General features: G+C 47.5%; 1 protein-coding gene across 1 annotated transcript in view; it reads right to left on the reverse strand.

Moving 5' to 3' along the window:
* The window catches only part of TOM1L2 (target of myb1-like 2 (chicken)), a gene marked incomplete at its 3' end in the record, with an annotated part of 30,613 nt that overhangs the window by 7,675 nt on the left and 3,667 nt on the right, over positions 1-19,271 (reverse strand). The window contains exons 4-11 of the mRNA XM_010132858.1: positions 15,918-16,052; positions 14,809-14,967; positions 13,964-14,080; positions 11,206-11,339; positions 8,736-8,784; positions 7,597-7,720; positions 7,141-7,258; positions 5,191-5,266 (exon numbers count right to left, since the gene is read on the reverse strand). Coding sequence (XP_010131160.1) covers positions 5,191-5,266; positions 7,141-7,258; positions 7,597-7,720; positions 8,736-8,784; positions 11,206-11,339; positions 13,964-14,080; positions 14,809-14,967; positions 15,918-16,052 — 912 coding nt within the window. The remainder of the gene's footprint in view (positions 1-5,190; positions 5,267-7,140; positions 7,259-7,596; positions 7,721-8,735; positions 8,785-11,205; positions 11,340-13,963; positions 14,081-14,808; positions 14,968-15,917; positions 16,053-19,271) is intronic.

The following is a 19,271-nucleotide window of genomic DNA, read 5'->3' on the forward strand; positions in this document are numbered from 1 at the left end:
GTCTCCACATCCTGGCATCACTTTGGCACCAGAACTGAGGCGAAGCAGAAACAACGCTGCCAAATCCTCTGGGAGAGTACACGCGGAGCCCTGAATGAGCCTGCTGCACTGGGATGCACAGAACTGGAGTGGGGAGAACTCAGCCCTAAGGTTAAACATACCATGGTTGGGACAGAACAACGTCAGGTCCCCACTCTGGCAGGGGGAGAACACCCTGACAGTGGTCTCGGTGTTGTACAGGCACAGGCAGCAGCAGCTCAACCCTCTTTCCCCCTCATCTCAAAAATACAAGCAGTTACCGCAGAGTGTGCACATCGGTAACAAGCTCAGTTCTTCCACTGCTATTGCAAAGGCTACAAAGTTGTATTAATAAATATGGTTAAGAACTACAGCCGGTTAAGAGAGAGATGGAGTTAATGATTAGTTTAGTTTTATTTTAGGTATTTCTCTCTCGTGTTTAGCATACAAACAAGGTGACAGGCTTGTAAGAGCAGCAATGGGCTGGACAGCCAGACCCCCTTCCCTCCCCAAATCCGTATGCCTCCATGAATGCTGCAGTATCCCTTTTCCAGACGGAATAACCACAAGCCAATGAAGGGATATCGTGTTTGTTTTTTTAATAAAGCAGTGGCGTGAGCGGTGTGAACAGTGGGGGGGCTGATTTCATGCTTCCCTGCTCTTGTAAACAGTGGAAAGGCAAAGGAGAGGAACTAACTCGATCGCTGGATTATTCATTATGGATGAACATCCACCAGTGGCACAGCGCGTCTCCGGCTGCCACCGAGCCACCTAACAGCACAAGCCTCTGTGAACCACAGGCTGCAGTGTGAGAAGCAAAGCAAGTGCTGCTCGCTCTGTGGCTTTTCACTCTCGTGTGGGTCTCTGACAAGCACCAGAATGAAACTGGGGTTCCAAGGACAGATACCTAGAGCTGGGCTTACCCACGGGGGCTGCTGCTGGGGGCTTGCTCAGGCAGGCAGATACAACCGCGTAGACACGCGCGTCCCATCACTGTGCGGGCACCAGCCATGCAAGCTTCTGGCAAAGACGGCTCTCAGAAATAATCCGGATTAGCTCTAAATCTAGAAGAATAAATGCAAAGGGAATTCTGCGCTGCCCCCTTCTGAACTGAGCTGCAGCCAGGGCTGTCTCAGGAGGACTTTGTACAGTTAGGTCACGTTACTGGTACTAATCTCAAACACTTAAAGTGATGGATTACATCATCCAACAACACAAAATTGGTCTTAGAACTTGGCTTTAAGGCATAGCTGAGGCTATTTTTTACCTGCCTCTGACTTCTGCACTTAAAGCAGGCTTTTGAACTTCTCTCTGCAAGCGTGTTGGTGAAGGACAACTTCAAACAAGGTCAAACGTGCGCAGATTCAGTGATCTCCAGAAGCTTGATTTTATCAGAGCACTGGCATCGCTAGACAAGGGAATTCAATCCTTAAAGCCAGAAACACTACTGTGTCTTTTGGAGTCTGGATCCCAGTGCCAGTGGGGTGGAAGATGTCACAGTCTGGGTACCAGTTCTCCCCTTCCCTTCCTTTCATGCAGAATTATCTCTACATTGCTCAGCTCAAGCGGGTATGATCCTACAAACTCTCTACATTTATTCCAGACCAGCTCTACCAGAAGAGGCTGCTTTAAAGACACATTCAAAGTGTCCTCTTTATGAACGAGATCTGTGAGACTTGTGTTTATCCCTCGAAAAGTGGATACTGCATAAATAAATCAAGACAGTATAAGGAAGTGATCGGATCCCCAGGCCTCTTCTGAGGGTGACGTGGGATCCTACGAATGATTCGGTTGGTTACAGGCCTCTGTGCTGTATGAACCAGAAATCGGTGCAAATCTCTCCCTTTGCCCCAGGCGATGTTGTAGGTGGGAAATAAACTCCTTGTACTGTCTGATTTCAGGTGGTTCAGTAGGGCAGGACGAGAGGTGAATGAGGATGGTTATTCTAGGAACAGGGACTGGGGTGGGCAGGAGGAATCGCTTCACTGGTGAAGTCCTCACCATTCCTTGTGTAATTAGCCACTTGTCTATGGGCTCCATGTCTGAGTTCCCACCTTTACCTCTCCTCTGTGTTGAGAACAGAAAGGTCCATAAAGAGAGAAACCACAGCAACAACCCATGATAACGTAATACAACAGCAGCACGTTCAAAGCTCCACATCCACATGCACGCACACTCAGAGCTGCCTGGGGTAGCCTCTGGCAGAGGCTGCGTCCCACTCTGCTGCCTGTCAGCTCTGCCCATGAAGGGACAGGGCTCGCCCCGACCTCTGTGCTTCCTACAGACAGTTCACAGAATTTCAGCACTTCCTCCAAGCTGATATTGAAAAAAATATATATATACAAATCAGTGACTAGCAGTGAGGCTGATGTTTGTCATCGTCTTAGAAGAAGAAAAGGTGTAGGCTATGCAACCCCCTAAAGACTTCCCTGGAAACACCAGCGGAGTTTCCCTCGCTTGCGAAGCTGTGAGCTGCAGCACATCCTCCTCACCTCTGTGACCTCGGCAGGCAGAGTCTGCCCCAAACTCTAACAGCACGGCAGCTCTAATGACGGCGGTGAGCGAGAGGGTAAATAATGGCTGTTTGCTGCAGTGTCCTGGCAGTCGTTCAACTGGCCCCTCCAGAAGGGCAGCAGAGGTGAACAGAACCGCTGGTGCATCCAGCTCCTTGTGCAGGTTGCAGCCTGCACAGCAACACAAAGACTTTCAAGATGGCTTCTTGCCCTTCAGCATCTCACCCCTGAGGCAGGGCCTGATGCAGAGTCATCTCTGCCTCCAGAGGGGTTTGCTCAGGACCAGCAGAGCACAGCGGTTCCAGCCCAGTGGCCCCACCAGAACTGGGCTGGCTCAGCAGAGAGGCACTGCTGCATTTCCGTGCCTCCATGCAGGGGGATTCCTCTCCTGTCCCCATCACCACAGAGAACGGAGGATCTGCTGTAAGCTTTAACATCTCGTTTCAGCACTTATGCTGAGAAAAAACCCAAAAAACAAATGGGGGGAATCACTCCAACTTCATCTATGATCCGTGTAACACTGGAGGATTGCTTCTTGGACACCTCTCCTCCCAGCTGTGATCGTGCAACAACTCTGTGGCAACAAAAGCAATTCCCAACATGGAAAAGCAGTATTAAGAAAACAGTGTATTTTTAGCTCGTCTTGTTTCCAGCTGCTAAATCATATTAAAAGACAGCTAATGCCACGTGACCAGCCATCTCTCTACAGACCCTTTGGAGAACGACTACATTAGAAACGTCGGATGTGCTGAGTTTTACCACTGGACAACTGTGCTGGAACAAGACGTGTGTGAAGAACGTGTTGCAAAGCTTTTGGCTCCTCCCTAGAGCTGTTCTTAAATTAGCTCCCTACCCAAATGAACGCCTGTCTTTCGTTTACTGAGCCCTGCCAGATTTTTGCTACACATGCTGGGGCTGGTAACTTTAGGAGAGTTTAATTTTTATTTCCTTTAAGAAGAGACGCCCACAAGCCTCACAACACTTGACAAAACGAGGTGCTTACCAATGACCAAAAGCCTGCATTTCATCAGGACCTTTGAGAAGAGGCTGAAAGTCTCTACAACATCACAGAGCCCAAAGTTCCACAACCCATAAAGCGTTTGTCCCCAAAAACTTTGACCGACAGATTAGCTTAGACAGAGCCCTTTGAACTGACAACACTCGGGGCCGAGCGGCAGCTAGGCTGGTGTGAATGACAAGTCGCAGTGGTGCCTTGAGCAGAATCGGCTGAGAACAAAAGTGTTAATAAATAAGGACATGACCCTGTGGCCACAGGGGAACACGGCCCCTCTGACCAGTAGCTAAATGCAAGCCCCTCGCGTTTGGTTAGCCAGGAACAAAGAGCAAAATCTCAAATCCTCTTGCAGGTCTTGCCAGTAACACAGTTCAGTGATACTGGGGGCTTGGGCTGTCATGCTGGCTTCAGGGATTCCTCTCTCACCCCCCTTAATACAGGTCTCCCCTGCCTCCCCATGCTTCCCGCTTCTCTCTCACTACTGCTGCTGTGAGTTTTTGTGGGGCCGAGCCTGAAACTGGTCACAGGGCTGCCCTGGGTGATAAATTACCCTTTTTGCAGGAGGACAGGAACAAGCGGATAGATTTGTGGGGCGGGGGGATGCTCTGTCAGAAATCATTCCTGAAGCCCTGCTACCCCTGAACTATGGCTGAGGCAGGCAGGCAGTTGGAATCTGACCCCGGCTGGCTCCGAACACGAATTCTCCCTGGCTCAGAGCACAAGCTGTGAGGCACGCCAGCTGCCCTCAGCACTCCTGTTCCAAGTGATGAAAGAACCAGGGCGGGATCAGCCAAGGCATGGGGAGGCAATTCTCCATGGAGCGAGGTGTGTGCAGGCTGTGCTGGCTTGCCCAAGCTCCACTGGCTCTGCCGTGCTCCCTAGTGGTCAACACAGCCCAGAATTCCACTAGGAAAAGGCTCTGAACTTGCTCTAAAACCTTAGATACAGCGGAGTACAAAAGCAGGGCAGTTGTAAATAGCAGGGTGGCAGAAAGAGGTTGAGGGATGATCTGAGAGCCCTTTTCACTTCTGCCTTCACCAAGGTATGTGGACAAAGCTGCCCAAGCTCGCTCTCTCAAACATGTTTCTAGCATCAGCTGCTGTGAGGTGACAGTGCGTGGGCCTCTCCTGCCCACACATGACAGCAGGAGCCTGCCCTGGGACAGCCAGGACAGACTGTGTGTAAGGGAAATTCAGGCAAGGCATGTGAAGCATTAAAAGCCAACATAATCTCTCTCCCTGTAACTTGCTCGTGTATTCATGCACTGAGAGCAGTTGAGTAGATTAAGACTGCGTCATCTCTCACAAGCAAAACCAAACCAAACAAACGCACACTGCTGTCCACAAGAGGTTCCCCACGTATCCTCTTTAGTAATGATTCCAAAGAGCTGGACGCACCCTGCAAGCTGCAAGAACAGGGCAGAATTCACCCGCTATGATTTCGAAGTCTCTGAGGCTCGTGTGCTAAGCAGCAGCTCTTTAGAGATCATTACTGAGCAAGTACTTGCTCCTAGATATCCATTTCAAAATAGCCAGTACTAGTATGTTGCTGGAATACAGAATGAGATGTCTCGGGCGAAGCAGCTGTCTACAGCTTGGATTCCACGCACGGCTCCAGATAACAAACCGCAGAGCAATGACCTACCCCTCCTGTGTTCTGTTTTCGAACATCCAGGGCAGACGCCAGTCCTTTGACAGCCTGTGGATCCTCATACGTCACGCTGAAAGAAAGGAACAAAGCGCAGAGCTAGAAGGAAGTCCAGCAGTCACCCCATGCGGAACATACTCGTGGCTCTGATTTACCCCTCTGGAAAGCAGAAAGCATATTCTTTTTCTTAACAAGACCTCAAGTGTACTAAGTGTATTCCAGAAAGAGGTGTGCTCTCCACCCAGCAGCTTCAGAAAGCATGTGGAAGCAAAAAGAGTAAGACTGGCATAACAAAAGTAGGCAAACTGGTTACGAGCGTGGCCAAGAGCTAGCAGAGGACTGTGGAAAGAGGCAAAGCTTTGAGGACAACGTTCATTTGGAAGCCTTACCTTGCTGGGGGCATGGGGAGAGGCTGAGGGAGACTTGAAGACAGATGAACCATAACTAAGCAACTACAGTGAGGCACGCAAAGGAATATGCTATTTATAGAGGCTGGATTTTTAAAAAGCTCCTTAAAAGGGTCACGTAGCAGTCAGGTGACAGAGGCAACTGCACCATTTCTCAGAGCACAGTGGTGAGCCATGAGCTGAAGCAGACACCAACACCTGCTCGTAAATCAGCCCCTGGGAGGAGCCGCATGGCTGAGCAGGAGGAGCACTTCTCCAGCGTGCTGGCTTCTCCCAAGCTCCGAGGCAGCACCCCGAGGCTCTCACCTACACACCGTGGCAAGTCACACTCACACCCCTGCTGCCTCGCTGCTGCTCCATTTATACAGCATACGGTCCAAGGAAGACAGAGCAATCCTCCCTCGTGAAATCAGGGCTGATATGTGCTCCTTGTTCCATTAGCTCGCAGGAGGAGATAGAGGTGCAGTGGGGGAAGGCTAGTTTTGTGCTTCATTTAGCGCAAGAGACAGAGGGACCTCCATTAGGTCTCTCTGCAACGCATCTCCTTTCTGACTGTGCTTCAGGCTCCCAGTCTGGAGTCTCCAGGGGTGGTGTACGCCTCGACAGTAGAGCACGTCTTCTCAGCACTGATGCTACAGCTGAGGCAGTACCAACGGCTACATTGGTAACTGCAAATAAAAGATCCAAATGAAATTCGCTGGCTCAAGTTTTCCAGAGCTGGTAAATTTTTGAGAGTCTGCTGAGGTCTGAGCTAAACTATTTAACAACATTTCTTACTTTGAGACAAGATATTGATCATGTTATGACTGCTGGTAGCTGCTACATCCTCTAGAGTCTGAAACCAAAAGGAGGCAAGAAATAATCTATGACAGAAAAATACCCGAGTGTGTCTTTTACTGAATCTCACTTGACAGGGATCAAAAGATTTCTTAATAACTGCATGGATTTATTTTACATTAAAATAATTTGACCTGCTAAATGCCCTTGAAAGTGCCATATTTGCAGCTCTAGAGGTGCAAGCTCTATGCATATAAACAAATTAGGGATAGCACCGAGCTGGGCAAGCGACACTGCCTTGACAGCCTGCAAGAGTCTGACTGCTGGGCCAAAGGGAGAGTGTAACTGGATGGTAATTCTGTTTCCAAGCCCTTGATGACAGTAATTCAGTCACCAAAGTATATCCACGACCTTCAGGTGAAGGACCCTTATGCTCCTGTATCTCAAGCACTGGCTGGGTGGGTGGGATGACAAGCCTTTATGAGAGGAAGCATCTGCAGAAGTAAAGGCAGGTTCATTTCCAAATTTCCAGTGAGCTCATTAACTAAGACAGTCAAACTCCATCACTCAGCCAGTCTGCTCTGCCCAGCAGCAGGAACTTCTCCACTTGCTCATATTAACAATGACAACAGGATAGGGATTGGATTAGAAGCAAAAAGCCATACACCAAAACTGCTTTTTTAGTCTGGAATGAAGTCAAGAAGTTTCAGATTCGTGCCCTTAGAAAACAGCAATGCCGTGACTCAAACAAACTCCAACGTACTTCTTTCGCTGCTCAGCCAAGGAACTGCCTCTTGTCTGTGCAAACATGTCGAAGTCATCACGAGGATTACAGTGTTGTAGAGAGCTGAGTGTGCCGCTGACGCTGTTGGTACCCAAGTCTGCAACCAGAGGTAAAAAAAGCGAACCAATGAAATAGCAAAGCAAACACAAGCACCAGTGCCACGGTAATGGAGGGCCAAAGGGAACAAAACCTCCCTGACCCCTAAGTGAAAAACAGCTCCTTGTAAATCCCAGCAGGCCACTGCATTAAGGGCTTGTACTGGGTGTTCAGGTTGGTCACAGGGACCTCAGCAGCTGCTCAGACTTGCTCCCACAATCACATCCAGATTGCCCAGCAGCCCCTGCATGCTGTTCAAGACCCACAGGCCAGTCAGGCTTGAGAAAGTCCATGCACTGCAGCTTCATGCTCACAGCACTGGTTAGATCAGGTACTCACCAAGCCCTGCAAGCTGTGAAGAGAGCGAAGACGGGGCTGCTGAGTTTCCGACCATTGGGCTCACTACAGCTGGAGAGCCAGGACCCAAATCTATTAAGTTATCTTCTGTCACCTCATTCAGTACCTGTTGGGACACAAGAAACACAGCAAGTTACACATGGCAGAGATTTCTTCTTGCAGTGCATCATTAAACACCAAAAAACAATGGGTGCCTCCTAAAAAGATCTCTCTTGAGTACTGTCAAATGGAGCAGTCTCTGGGGAGAACGGTGATGAGCACAGGGCAGCCACCAAGAAACCTCAGTTCAACTGCTCGGCACAGCAGGGAACTGCTGGAGCTCATCTACATCTCTTCAGATTTCACTGAAGTGACTGTGTTCTCCAGCTTTTAGCACCAGACCAACATCCGGTCTAAACCAAACTGAATGTGCTACTATCTTCCACATTAGGTATCAGCTGCTCTCTGAAACAAAACTTCTTTGTGGTGACCGAAGTAACAACGCAGAGCCAGAGCCTGTGCTGAAGTTTGTGTCACACTGCAGCTGAAGTGGCCATCAAACACGCCAAGTAAATAGAGGAAATGGTTAGAATAGAAAATCTAATAGAGCCACGTCCGAATTCACCGTTCTTTCAGATCTAGAACACTATAAAACAACTAGAGAATAGTTTTCATTGAAAGAATAATTAGAATAGTAACTCCTCAACTCGGAAAGGGGCTGCTGAAAAAGGAGATGAGAGGGGTTCCTACAATGGTGAGTGGCAAGACAAAGAAAATTAACCTGGACAGCGATACTGAAGAAGAATTAGGTGGAGCAAATAAAAATCATTAAGTGATTTAATCAAATGTGAACAAAATATTTAGCATATATAAATACCCACATATTCACAGGACCCTGTGATTGTCTAAAGTGCACACAGACTCAAAGGCAATCAAAAAAGAGGAAGGAAAATCCATCGAGGGTTGCAAACACAGAGATATTCCAGTGTTGCGTGTTCCTGAGCTACAAGCTGTCACCTGCGGTTTGCCACATTCTTACGCTCTTTTCCTGGTACCCAACAGGTAGGGCAGGTAAAAGGTGTGGCACCAGTAGAGCCAGTAGGGTGTAGCTGCTGATACAATACGTGGCGTTAGGTACTTACTCCATTGCTGGCATTTTGTGTGGAACGTCCCGATCTGTATCGTTCAAATCTGTGTATGAAAAACAAAACAGACAAACAACATGGGCAAAAGCCACCAATAAACAAGAAAAACCACGAGTTTAGGAGACACTTGTCACTGAACTCAGTTTTGGTTGGTTCAAGAGGGAACGCTGAAAGCTCTAGCTCCAAGCCAGGACAAAGGGAGGAGAGTTGGAGAAGCTGCACTCTTGGCAACGTGGATATTAAGTCGACTAATCTGATCTTGCAGCACACACAGGCCTGAAAAACTCTGTACGATTCATCTTTGGTTTTGGTTTATTTTTTTTTTCATTAAGTGCTTCGTGATAGAGTATTCTGTCAGCCAAGGGACAGGAGGAACTGCAGGAAGACTGATGCAGCGGGATAAGCTGCTGAGCGCCGCAGCGAGTCTTAACTCCCACTTAGCAGCTCCCTCTTGCTGCAAGCCCTGTAAATGAGGAGCCAGGGGCTACCACAGCCTGCCCAGGCAGCGCACCGCGAGAGGAACAGGCAGCAGCAGACCCATGGCTTAAAAAGTTCCGGGTCAGCCCAAAGGTTCACAGGGGTTGGTACTTCCCAAGACTGAAAAGTAATGCTGTGGGATGCACATCCTCGTAGTGCTGAGGGGAAGAAGTCTGGCTGGTCGAGATCCGGTCTCGTCTCTACTCCTTCCCCAACCAGCTGGGCATCAGAGGCTGGAAACCCAACCCCAGCTTTCACAAACCCAAAAAGTACCGAGGGAAGCACCTCCTGTCTGAAGGCAGGCTGAGCTCCTTCCTTGCCAGAAAAACCACTGTCATTTCTCTGAGGTTAGAATATTTAAAGGTAGTTTCACATGGAACTCCTCTTTTCAGTAAAAGACCCCATAATATTTATATCATCCTGTGGGTTTTCTCCCAGATAGACAAAACACAACAGGGAATTTCAAGCAAACTAAAATGTTTGCTTGAAGTAACAGAGAAGAATGCAGACTTAAAAGGCAGCAAAACCAAATTCAGCCCCAAATTTCAATTTTAGGAAACTGTGGGTGTCAACTATTACTGGAAATCCAGCTCCCTTAGCTGGAAACCTGAGACACCTCCCACCTCCAATTTCTCACCAAAGGCTTATGAGCCACCCATTTGTTTACATCCACAGCCTCCCGGCGAAGGCCAGAGCTCTGCCTGAGTCACTGACAGAGCTCGGTAGCCATCCGAGAAATGAGGGTGATGAATGTGGAGCTTTTGGAATAGCAGAGGAGGAACTGGAATTTATTGAGCTGCTCAGAGCAGCGCAGCTCTTCTCCTGCAAATCGCTTGCTGACATCGCTCAGCTCACCTTTCAGTGGATAATGACTAGAAATACATTAGCCCCAGTCAGCACAGTTGCAGACAGAGGAAAATAGAAAAAATAAGGGTGCCCAGACTAAGCCTCAGTGACAATGACACTCTGCCCCTTGTAGAATCATGCTTGTGCATGAAACACAGACCGTCTCACATAAAAAGGCACCATTTGTATCAAAGTTTCCCTCCGATCTCCTCTGAACGACTAAATCAAAGACAAAAATCGAGGCCACTGAGCCTTCTTTCCAGCCTTTGCCGTGACAGCACAGGCTCACAGATCTAGAGTCTAATTTATTTTTAAAGGCTTGAGAAACAAAGCCCTGTGCTAAGAGCAAGGAACAAAGGGTACTCTTTAGTGCCTCACTCCCCGGGCCTGTCATTAAGGGGAAGATTAAACTTTCCCAAGACTGCCATATCACGTGTCACCTCCTGCAGCAGATGTGGCTGACAGTGCCTTTGTCTAACATGTCGAAAGTCCTCTGACCCACGTCCCGCCCCTGGGGACGATTCCTGCAGACCAGCTCTTCAAAACCTCCGCTCTGCGCAAGACAGGTTTTTTTTTCCTGAGATTTTAAGTGTTACTTAAAAACAAAACCCTTACAGGCCTGGAGGTCACGCCCACCTCCGACAGCTCCCCTTGCACCAGTGCTGGAACTAGAAGGCTCAGAGATCAGAAGACAGAGCTCACGGGAGCCTCCCTAAGCCAGGAAGTGGCACAAGCATCTGCGCAGAGCCCAGGCTTGCAAGTGGAACTAGCGATGTGGCTGTGCTATTTTCAGTCCCAAGTCCCTACATCTGCCCAGTTCCACCCTACAGGCACTTGCAGACTCAAGTCTCTGCTGGTTCTGAGAGTTTTGCACAAGGTTGCCCTGCATTTTACGGATATGCCCCACAAAAATTCAATGACTGGGACAAAAAATAAATCACAGTATTAAAGGAAACAATGGAAACCGGAACGTTGCCATAAAAGACCACAAAAAGACTTTGCAAATGCTGTTTGTGGTTTGGTTCTCTGTACCCTGTTACACTGGACCATCGGCCCAGATGGCCAACTCTTGCCAATTGACCCATTTTACACTGAAGTGAAAACCCGGAACGAATGTAAGTTGTCGATGGAAAAGGCGCCCCACCTTTCGTATCGGAGGAAGACATTATTTAAATCATCGTTCACATGCAGCAGTTCCTCTGTGACTTCTTCATTGGACACTCGTGAAATAAGCTCCACAATTCTCTGCTGCATAGCTCTGCAGGTCCGGTTCAGCTCCTGGGGGGGACACATTGTGCACACACATTCTGATAAGCAGCTAGCAATAAGGAGATTTAGCTGAGCTCTGTTCCCAGCCAAACATATCCCCCAGCTGAGAACCACTAAGACAAGTCTATCTTTGCATGATTAAATGTCACCCAAAAGCACATCTAATCAAACATGCCCTTCAAGAGATGATGGCACAAAACCTTGAGAGCCTATTTACAATTCAACATCCTGATTCTTCTTTAACTCTGAGAAAATAAGTATCTGTATTTCAGTGGTCTGTTTTAAGAATAAAACCTGTGAAGACAACAGCTTTCCAGAAGAGAGCAAATTCAATCTGCTCTTTTTGGCAATATCCTCCTTAAAAACTAGAAGATGGACATGGTGGAAGAAGACGGGGAAAAAGGTTCATCAGGGCTACCACAAGTGTGGGTCAGAAAGGGAAGAGTTGAGGACAAGGGACTTACCAACTACCAAGAACACAAGGGCGAACACAAAACAAGGAGCAGTAGCATGAAAAGGTGAGAACTCCACCAACATTTCAGTACTGAACTATACACGGACACGTTCCCTTCAACTGAGCAAATCCACAGACAGGGGACTGCAAAAAGGCAGTGGGGAGTGTCAGAAGAACATTTTAAAGAACATAGAGTAGGGGCATTTATTTTTGAAGTCTCTCATGCCATGAAATCTAGATTTGAGTTTGCCTGAAGCAGGAGTTCTCGCGCTTCTGGGACATCTCTTCCATTACCAATTACTTAGCAGAATTCTTGAAAGGGCTCAAGACCAAAGGTCAAAACCAATCTGCAGAGGAGGAACTACAAGAAGAAACGTGACATATGGCATGGGCCACTGATTAGGTCCACGGTTTTACTTCAGTGAGCACTGACATTCTGACTAAAGCATGTCCCTCTCATCTTCTGCCCCTCTCCCAGCTCCACTTCACAGCAAAAACTGAGCACTAAGCAAGGATGACTTGTTGGTACACAACCTTCGGGATGAAAGCAAAAATGTGTTTGTTTTCCTTGCTTGGTCTGACATCCTAAGCTCTGGATAAATTTCACCTAGTGCAATCCAGCTGCCTTAACAGCTTGAGGAATGTGTTCTCCAATGTCAGTTTTGATCCCATCACTTTAGAAGCAGATTGTGACATTTCAGAGGTTTGTTTGCTGCCTTTCCGAGAGGGCTGACAGTACCTATCTATTCTGCTCAGAGCTGGCTCTCCAGCACGCTGTTTACATTTGATTGTTGGAGAAAATGTCAGGAATTATTTAAGGAGGAGGGCTATATAAGCCTGAAAGCAAGGAGTCCTTGCATGCAGCACCCTGCTTTCAAAAGACTAACCATCCTTTGTGATCAAAAACGGGTCCTTCCCAGCAACATGAGTCAGACGGAGGAGGCACCAGTCAACAAAGGGAACCGGTTGGACTAAAGCATCGTTGCTGTCACTCTGTTTTACAATCAAGATCTTTCACCTTAAAGCTATGCTGTAAGGTTACGCTGTCAAGATGTTGGTAGTTGTTTCTGAATGTGAGCAAACTGTTCCAGGCTGGTTTGGTCTGACGTGGTTTCCTGGAAGCTTCTTTTGTTTTGAGCAGTTCGACCCAAACGGGCAGTAACTGAAAGGCTCTTTATTGCAAAGCCTCTCATCAGCTGCCATGATGGCTTGGAGACAAACACTCAATACCGCTGCAGGAGAGAGACCAGGTTTTGGATGGATTTCAAGCTGTGATTTATGACAGAGAGCAATTCCCTGCCTTCCTCCAAGTGTACTGCGGTGGGAGCCCATCCTCCCTGCTGGAGGATCAAACCAGAAGCCTGTTCCTGAAGCTAGGGAAAGGCAAGAACCATGTTAAGGGCAGCAGCTGGACTGCTAGATCACAGTATTCCTCATCGGTGTTGCATGTGGTACGGTATTACTTTCCTCAGCCAAAAGGCCACCCCGCTGCCACTGGCCTAAGGAAACAGGTATGAAGCCTAAGACGAGCTCAGCTCACACCGTTCTCCCTCCTGAGATAATAAATGCTGCACTGAACTGAGATTTTTCAGCAAAGAAATTCCTTCAGATTACCCAGCCTAATGCTCCAGACAGCACAAAACTTCACCTGAGTACCTGCCGTAAGAACAGGTAGCACCTTTGGGAAAAGCTACAGCACCTCTTCCAGAAAGACAGTTAGTTCCCAGGGAAGATCTCAAGTGGCAGAGAATCCACAGACCCGTGGCAATATTCAGTCCAGCAGGAAACCTGTTTTTTTGCTGCAGAGTGACTGGAGATGTCTTGACACTCTATGAGTGATGATGGTGGATGGAAAAGCAGCAGAACTGCTCAGGGCTCACAGAGTCTGACAGTTCTAAGATCTTCATGCTAAAGGACACCTTATATTCGACACTGGGAAAAATTTCCATCTACACGGAGAAGAAAGCATTGGAACAAGCTTCAAGGGAAGTCAGGAAATCCTTGTCACTGGAAGCTTTAACAAAGAAAGACCATCAAGTGATGAGACTAACCAGGGTCAAGCACAGCCCACACTCATTACGTAAACCAGGCAAACCAAGGCAGTGAAGGGAAGCACTGTGAAAACCACACCCTTCACACAGGGAAAGGATCAGAATCGTATTTGCTAGGAAACTGTTACCTGGAGTAACTCGAGGTCTGAGGATTCCTCCTGTCCAGGAACCATTTCTGTCAGCATTTCAGACATCACTTTGGTATTCCCACGAACAATATCCAGTTCACTGCGCAGCCGGGCGATCTAAATTGGGGTAAAAAGACAGCAAAACACTGCATCATCTTGTGGTTTAAGCAGCTCACTTTCAAGAGCTGCCTTTGTGATACCTCTGGTTCTGTCTGATTTGATATCTGTGGCTCCAGACATTCTAGCAGGAAAAAAAAAAGAGATAAAAAGTTTACCCAGGAGAGAATTTCTGCAAAGGGACAGAACGTTGCAGAGCTATCACTTGCTATCATCACAAACCCAGACATGCTGTCCTTGTGTGGATGGGAAGCAGCGAACACGACACCCCGGCTGCAGTACACCTCGTGTGTCTCACTCAAGCGTAGGGCAAGATGTGCAGACTTTAAGCAGGATCTTTGGCTCTGAAGTTATTATTTTTGCAGAGAGAAAAGGAAGTCCTGTATGAGGGCGTTTGTGAGGGGTTTATGGATGCACTTAACTCCCTGTTAGACTTCCCGCACCTGCCAGACATCCTGTGGCTTTAAAGGAGGGGATAACTGCCAACCCACCGCGCACCCGCGAGGGGACTAGTCCATCAGAGGGTGAGGTTTCCGAACCACTGCCATGAGGAGGCCACACACAGAAATCGGAAGCCTAGATTTTACTAAGGGAGGGAAGACTGCCAAGCAGAACCAGACCTAGGAGGCAAGCAAAGTCAAAAGAGTTAACTGAAACTTCCCCTGCAAATCAGTTTCTAAAATAATCTGCTGGAAGAGTCTCACTGCAAAGAATCGTCACCCCAATACCTGTTCGGAATTAGCAGTGATGGGACCAGTCACGTTCAGAGCTGGGGCCTGGGGAGCAGGATATGCCGTTGGAGAAGATGAAGAATAAGAACTGGTGCTCATCCTTTGCTGAGACTGTGAGTTGTGCATATTTGCTGCAGGATCAACTTCAGGAACGCTCTGCCACATCAGAAAGACAAGAGCTCAAAAGCTGACTTGTGACAGCACTTGCTTTGTCAGCAACCTCAGGCCAAATACGCTCAAATATAGAACATAATTGCACCTTGTGGAAAAGGTCGGTGTGTTTACGAGAACAGGCTGGCCCGTAAACAGGCAGCTGCAACAAAAGGGCATGCCCCTATCTTTTGACCCAACCCAATTTACCTTTACAAGAAAGGTGAGAAGCACAGTAAAAACAGGAGCCAAAAATAAGTAATTCTAATTGCTTTAAAACTAGGAATTAAGTTGCAGGCTAACAAAAAAATGATGTGATACATAGTCACTGAATTTAATTAATCTTGACACAAGAATTATAATCTTTCAAGTCCTTGATCACTTTTATTTACCACTTCAAAGATTCATTAACTTCAGTTTTCAGAGTGAATAATCAGAACACCCATGATCATTAAGTCACTTCTGAGCAGCAGCTCTGTCAACTTGCCAGACCCAACTTTTCACAGATGTAAAATCTCACGTTACCACGGGATCAGCGAGAGATTCAGACTCCGTACACCTTTAAAAGCCAGGCAGGACTCGGTTCAGGGTTACCACCACCACCACCAACCAGCAAAAGGAGTAAATCTCAATCATCCACCCTGCTGGACTGGTGCTGAACAGATCAGTTGCATTTGTCTGGTGGTTTTGTGGCACAACACAAGTGCACGAACCTCCTCCAAACTCTTTTCTCAGACTGATGTTTGACTCCCGGGAGGAGATACCATCAGCTTATCAGCCTGGCAAACAGAGCTGCATTATGCTTCCCCTACATGCCCCTTCACTATGAAAAAACAACCCTCCAGGAGTGAGAAAATGAGCCAAATTCAGAGAAATAGAAGGGGAAAGAAGAGCAGTTATCCAGCTATCTAGACATCTTGGGAAAACACCCCTGGAATCGCAGTGCTGCAGCTTACCCTCTGTGGTGTGTGTATTGGAGACAGAGCATCGAGATCTGCCATAGGAAACTCGATGCCTTTCCTCTTGAGTTCTTCATAAATATGCACTACTCCAGTTAAATCAGGGCTGCTCCGAAAGGCATCAGCCCAAGCCTGGAAAACACGAGGGATAATCCGTAAACCTTCCAAACGAAGTTGCGGCTCCACCCTGATCTCAGATACTGGCTACAAAAGCTTTCATGTACTTAGCTTCAAAGGGAGGTTACAAGCATCAGACCTGGCCTAAAAGAGCCTGCAGATATTACTAAGACCGACACGTACACATTTTATTCAAACACAGACAGGAACCCAGTGCACAGAGCTATGGTCAGCCCTGACATCATCAGAATCCATAAATGCAAACAAAAGTCTCCTCCAATCTCCCCTCTTAGCAGTAATTCCATGCTGATCTTTTCCTGCGTACTCCAGGCCAATGACCCACCAGAAAAAGTCTCTGCCAAAGATGAAATTGAGCTGAATAAATTCAATGTCAATTTACTTTGTGAAACATCCTCATTTGTTGCCAAAGAAAAATCGCAGCCATCAAGGTTTCCTCAGTATTTTATTTGGACCAAACTGAAATAAAAAAGGTCGTTTCTGAGGTTCCTCCATACTGAAAGCTGCAGCCCCATGAGCAGCAGAACTAACAAAGCCCGGGTTCTTACAGAGCAGATCCAACCCTCAGACACCCCGGTGTGTCAGACAGAGTAAGTTTAAAGGGCGAATTTCCCCCAGCCGGCACACTCATCCCTCCAGCATGAAGTCTCTGGTGTCTAAAAAGACTTCAGTGCACACTGAGCTTTCTCTTCAGCAGGCGGACTAAGCGTTTCTCGGCACTAGCCGGCCTCCTGTACTCATGAAGCTGCTAGGAGCACAGTATCTTGAAAGCCTTGACCCCCTTTCACTTCTGCTGGAAATTAGCCAGGTATTAAAAATTTAGAGGAAGGGAAAATTGAAATGTTATGACTCAATTAAAAACGAAGCATTCCACAAACCCCCACATATGTGAGGTAGAGTATCAATGTGCTGGATCCAGAACTGCTGCGAGACGCATGTGTGGGCTCGAAATTTAATTCATTTAGTCATCGGGTTTACACTGGTTCTTTCACTATTTTTACTTCAAAAGCTGTTTTTAACAACTTTTCATATTTGAGAGAAATCAAAGATAGCAAAGCAAGATAAGAAATAATACTAATATTTAACTTACATTCCTATTCTGTTCAATTCTAAGGGCATTTCCTACCCTAGAGATGCCCAGGAGACAATCCACTATCAGTTGCAAGCTAACAATCCTGGGTTTGCTTCTCAGCTTTGTTAAGAGTGACTTAACTGCATCAACAGCGCTGATGCCGTGCAAGCCCAAACAGCCCGACGTGAGCCAGAGAAAACAGCTCCGACTGCAAAGAGCCGCTCTGTTTCCTTGGAACTGACTTTCCAAACCATCCCTAATTCTGAGGGCGATACTGACTGTACCAGTAACTCTACCCTGACGCTTTCTCCGCATTTTCCATTTACATAAGAAGTCATTGGAATGACGCCTCTACAGACTGGTGTTCCCCACTTCAACCCTATTTGCAAGTAAGAGTGAAAGATTTCGGCAAGGGATGGTCTATTTAATAGTCACTCGGAAGAAACTTCAGAGGCAAAAGCATGCTGCGTGGCTGGCCCCAACTTTTAATGAGGCTCGTTTGCCCAGGAGGACGTACCAGCACAGCCTCTGTTTCACTGGCTTCCTGTAGACTTTGTTGTAGGCACTGGTGACAGCGAACTCACTTCATTTGCACTCTACCTTTGTAATATATTCTCTCTTCTGCTGCCCTCTTCCCTGGAGAAAAGAGACACCGTCCTCTGTATTCTCCTCGCCTGAGCTGGCAGCATTATCTCCAGTGTGTCTCTCAGAGGTCACAAGCAGGACTGGACACTATTGTCCTAAGTGCTGTCTACACACCTTGTAAGACAATCCGTGTCCTAGACGGCTTAGAATTCAACTGTGCGACAGTAACACCAGCTCTACTTTACGGATAAGGAGCAGAGCCCATGATCCAAACGAGCATACGAGAGAGGTGAGATGGAATTCAGATCTTCCAAGACTTTGGGCCAGACTATCAAAGGCAGATACCCAAGGATGCTGCTCTGTAAGTCCCACTTGCCAACTCAGTGTGCCCAGACAGGTTAATTAAACACGACTGCAAATCTGGCCCCTACATCAGTGACCATCCCGAGACAGTGTTTCCAGTGTCAGACACTTTTCAAAAGGATTGAACCCTGTCAGGGACTCTGAAGTGATATGCAAGTCCTTACCAGAGGCACAGCAATAGGGAATACTTCCAAGGCCTTTCAGCAAGGTGAAGAAGGAAGGACAAACAATACGTATTCCACGCTAATTCACCTACACTGGGAAACAGGTCGAGAAAGTGAGACGCAGGATGCCCAGTACCTCAAAACAGTCAAGTCTCCAGATCAGCAATTGGATGGCAGCTCCATCTACCCTTGCTACAGAAAGGCCCAGAGCTGTAGGGTTGAAGACACACTGTTTGGACAGCTTTCCCCATGCTTCCAAGTGCTATTAAGCCTCTAATTTCTGTCATTAATTCCCTGATGTCAGATTGTAAAAAGCCTACAGAAGGGGGATGTAAATGTAATGCCAGTGGAGCAGAGCTGGGAAGAGATCAGCGCCCTGGAAGGGAGTTAACTCCAACTGCAGGGAGCTCTAAAGAGCAGGGTCTAAGCTGAGCGAGGTGGTCGTGATATGCAGGATATTTTGGGTGTGCGTGTCCACAGGGCGCCCGAGATGAGTGACTGCCATCAGTTCTCCAAACTTGTCAGGCAATCTGGAAAGCCAAGTCCCTTCCCACCCCCAGCCAGAGACACAAGCAGAACCCACCCACAGGCAACTTCCATAATTCTCAGGCTTTTTATACCAGAAGGCACTTAGTACCCAGGGTGAGGCTTTCAGCTCTCTTGCACTGAGTCTACTCAGATAAAGCTCTGTTTAATACATTCAGACTGCGGCTTTTGGGTTGTGTTACAAACACTTCCATCTTAGTTGTGTTGATGACCGGGAACCACTTAAATCCAGGACTCAGCGTAACCAGCGTTCTCTAAAATGCTGCGGCAGAGCAAACAGTACGGAAACATGCAGGGTTTCTCTTTATGAGGCAGTATTCAACCTCATCTCCTGGTCGCTGCGTGCAGCAGGCAGACACCTGAGGGCTCAGTCGGATGCACAAGAATTGCTTTGAATAACTTCATTAATTATGGTGAAGGCTTTAGAGAACCTGTCTTACAGGGAGTGGCTGAGGGAACTGGGGTTGTTTAGTCTGGAGAAGAGGA

The sequence above is a fragment of the Buceros rhinoceros genome, unplaced genomic scaffold (assembly GCF_000710305.1).
Source record: "Buceros rhinoceros silvestris isolate BGI_N320 unplaced genomic scaffold, ASM71030v1 scaffold11623, whole genome shotgun sequence".
Taxonomy (NCBI): Eukaryota; Metazoa; Chordata; class Aves; order Bucerotiformes; family Bucerotidae; genus Buceros; species Buceros rhinoceros.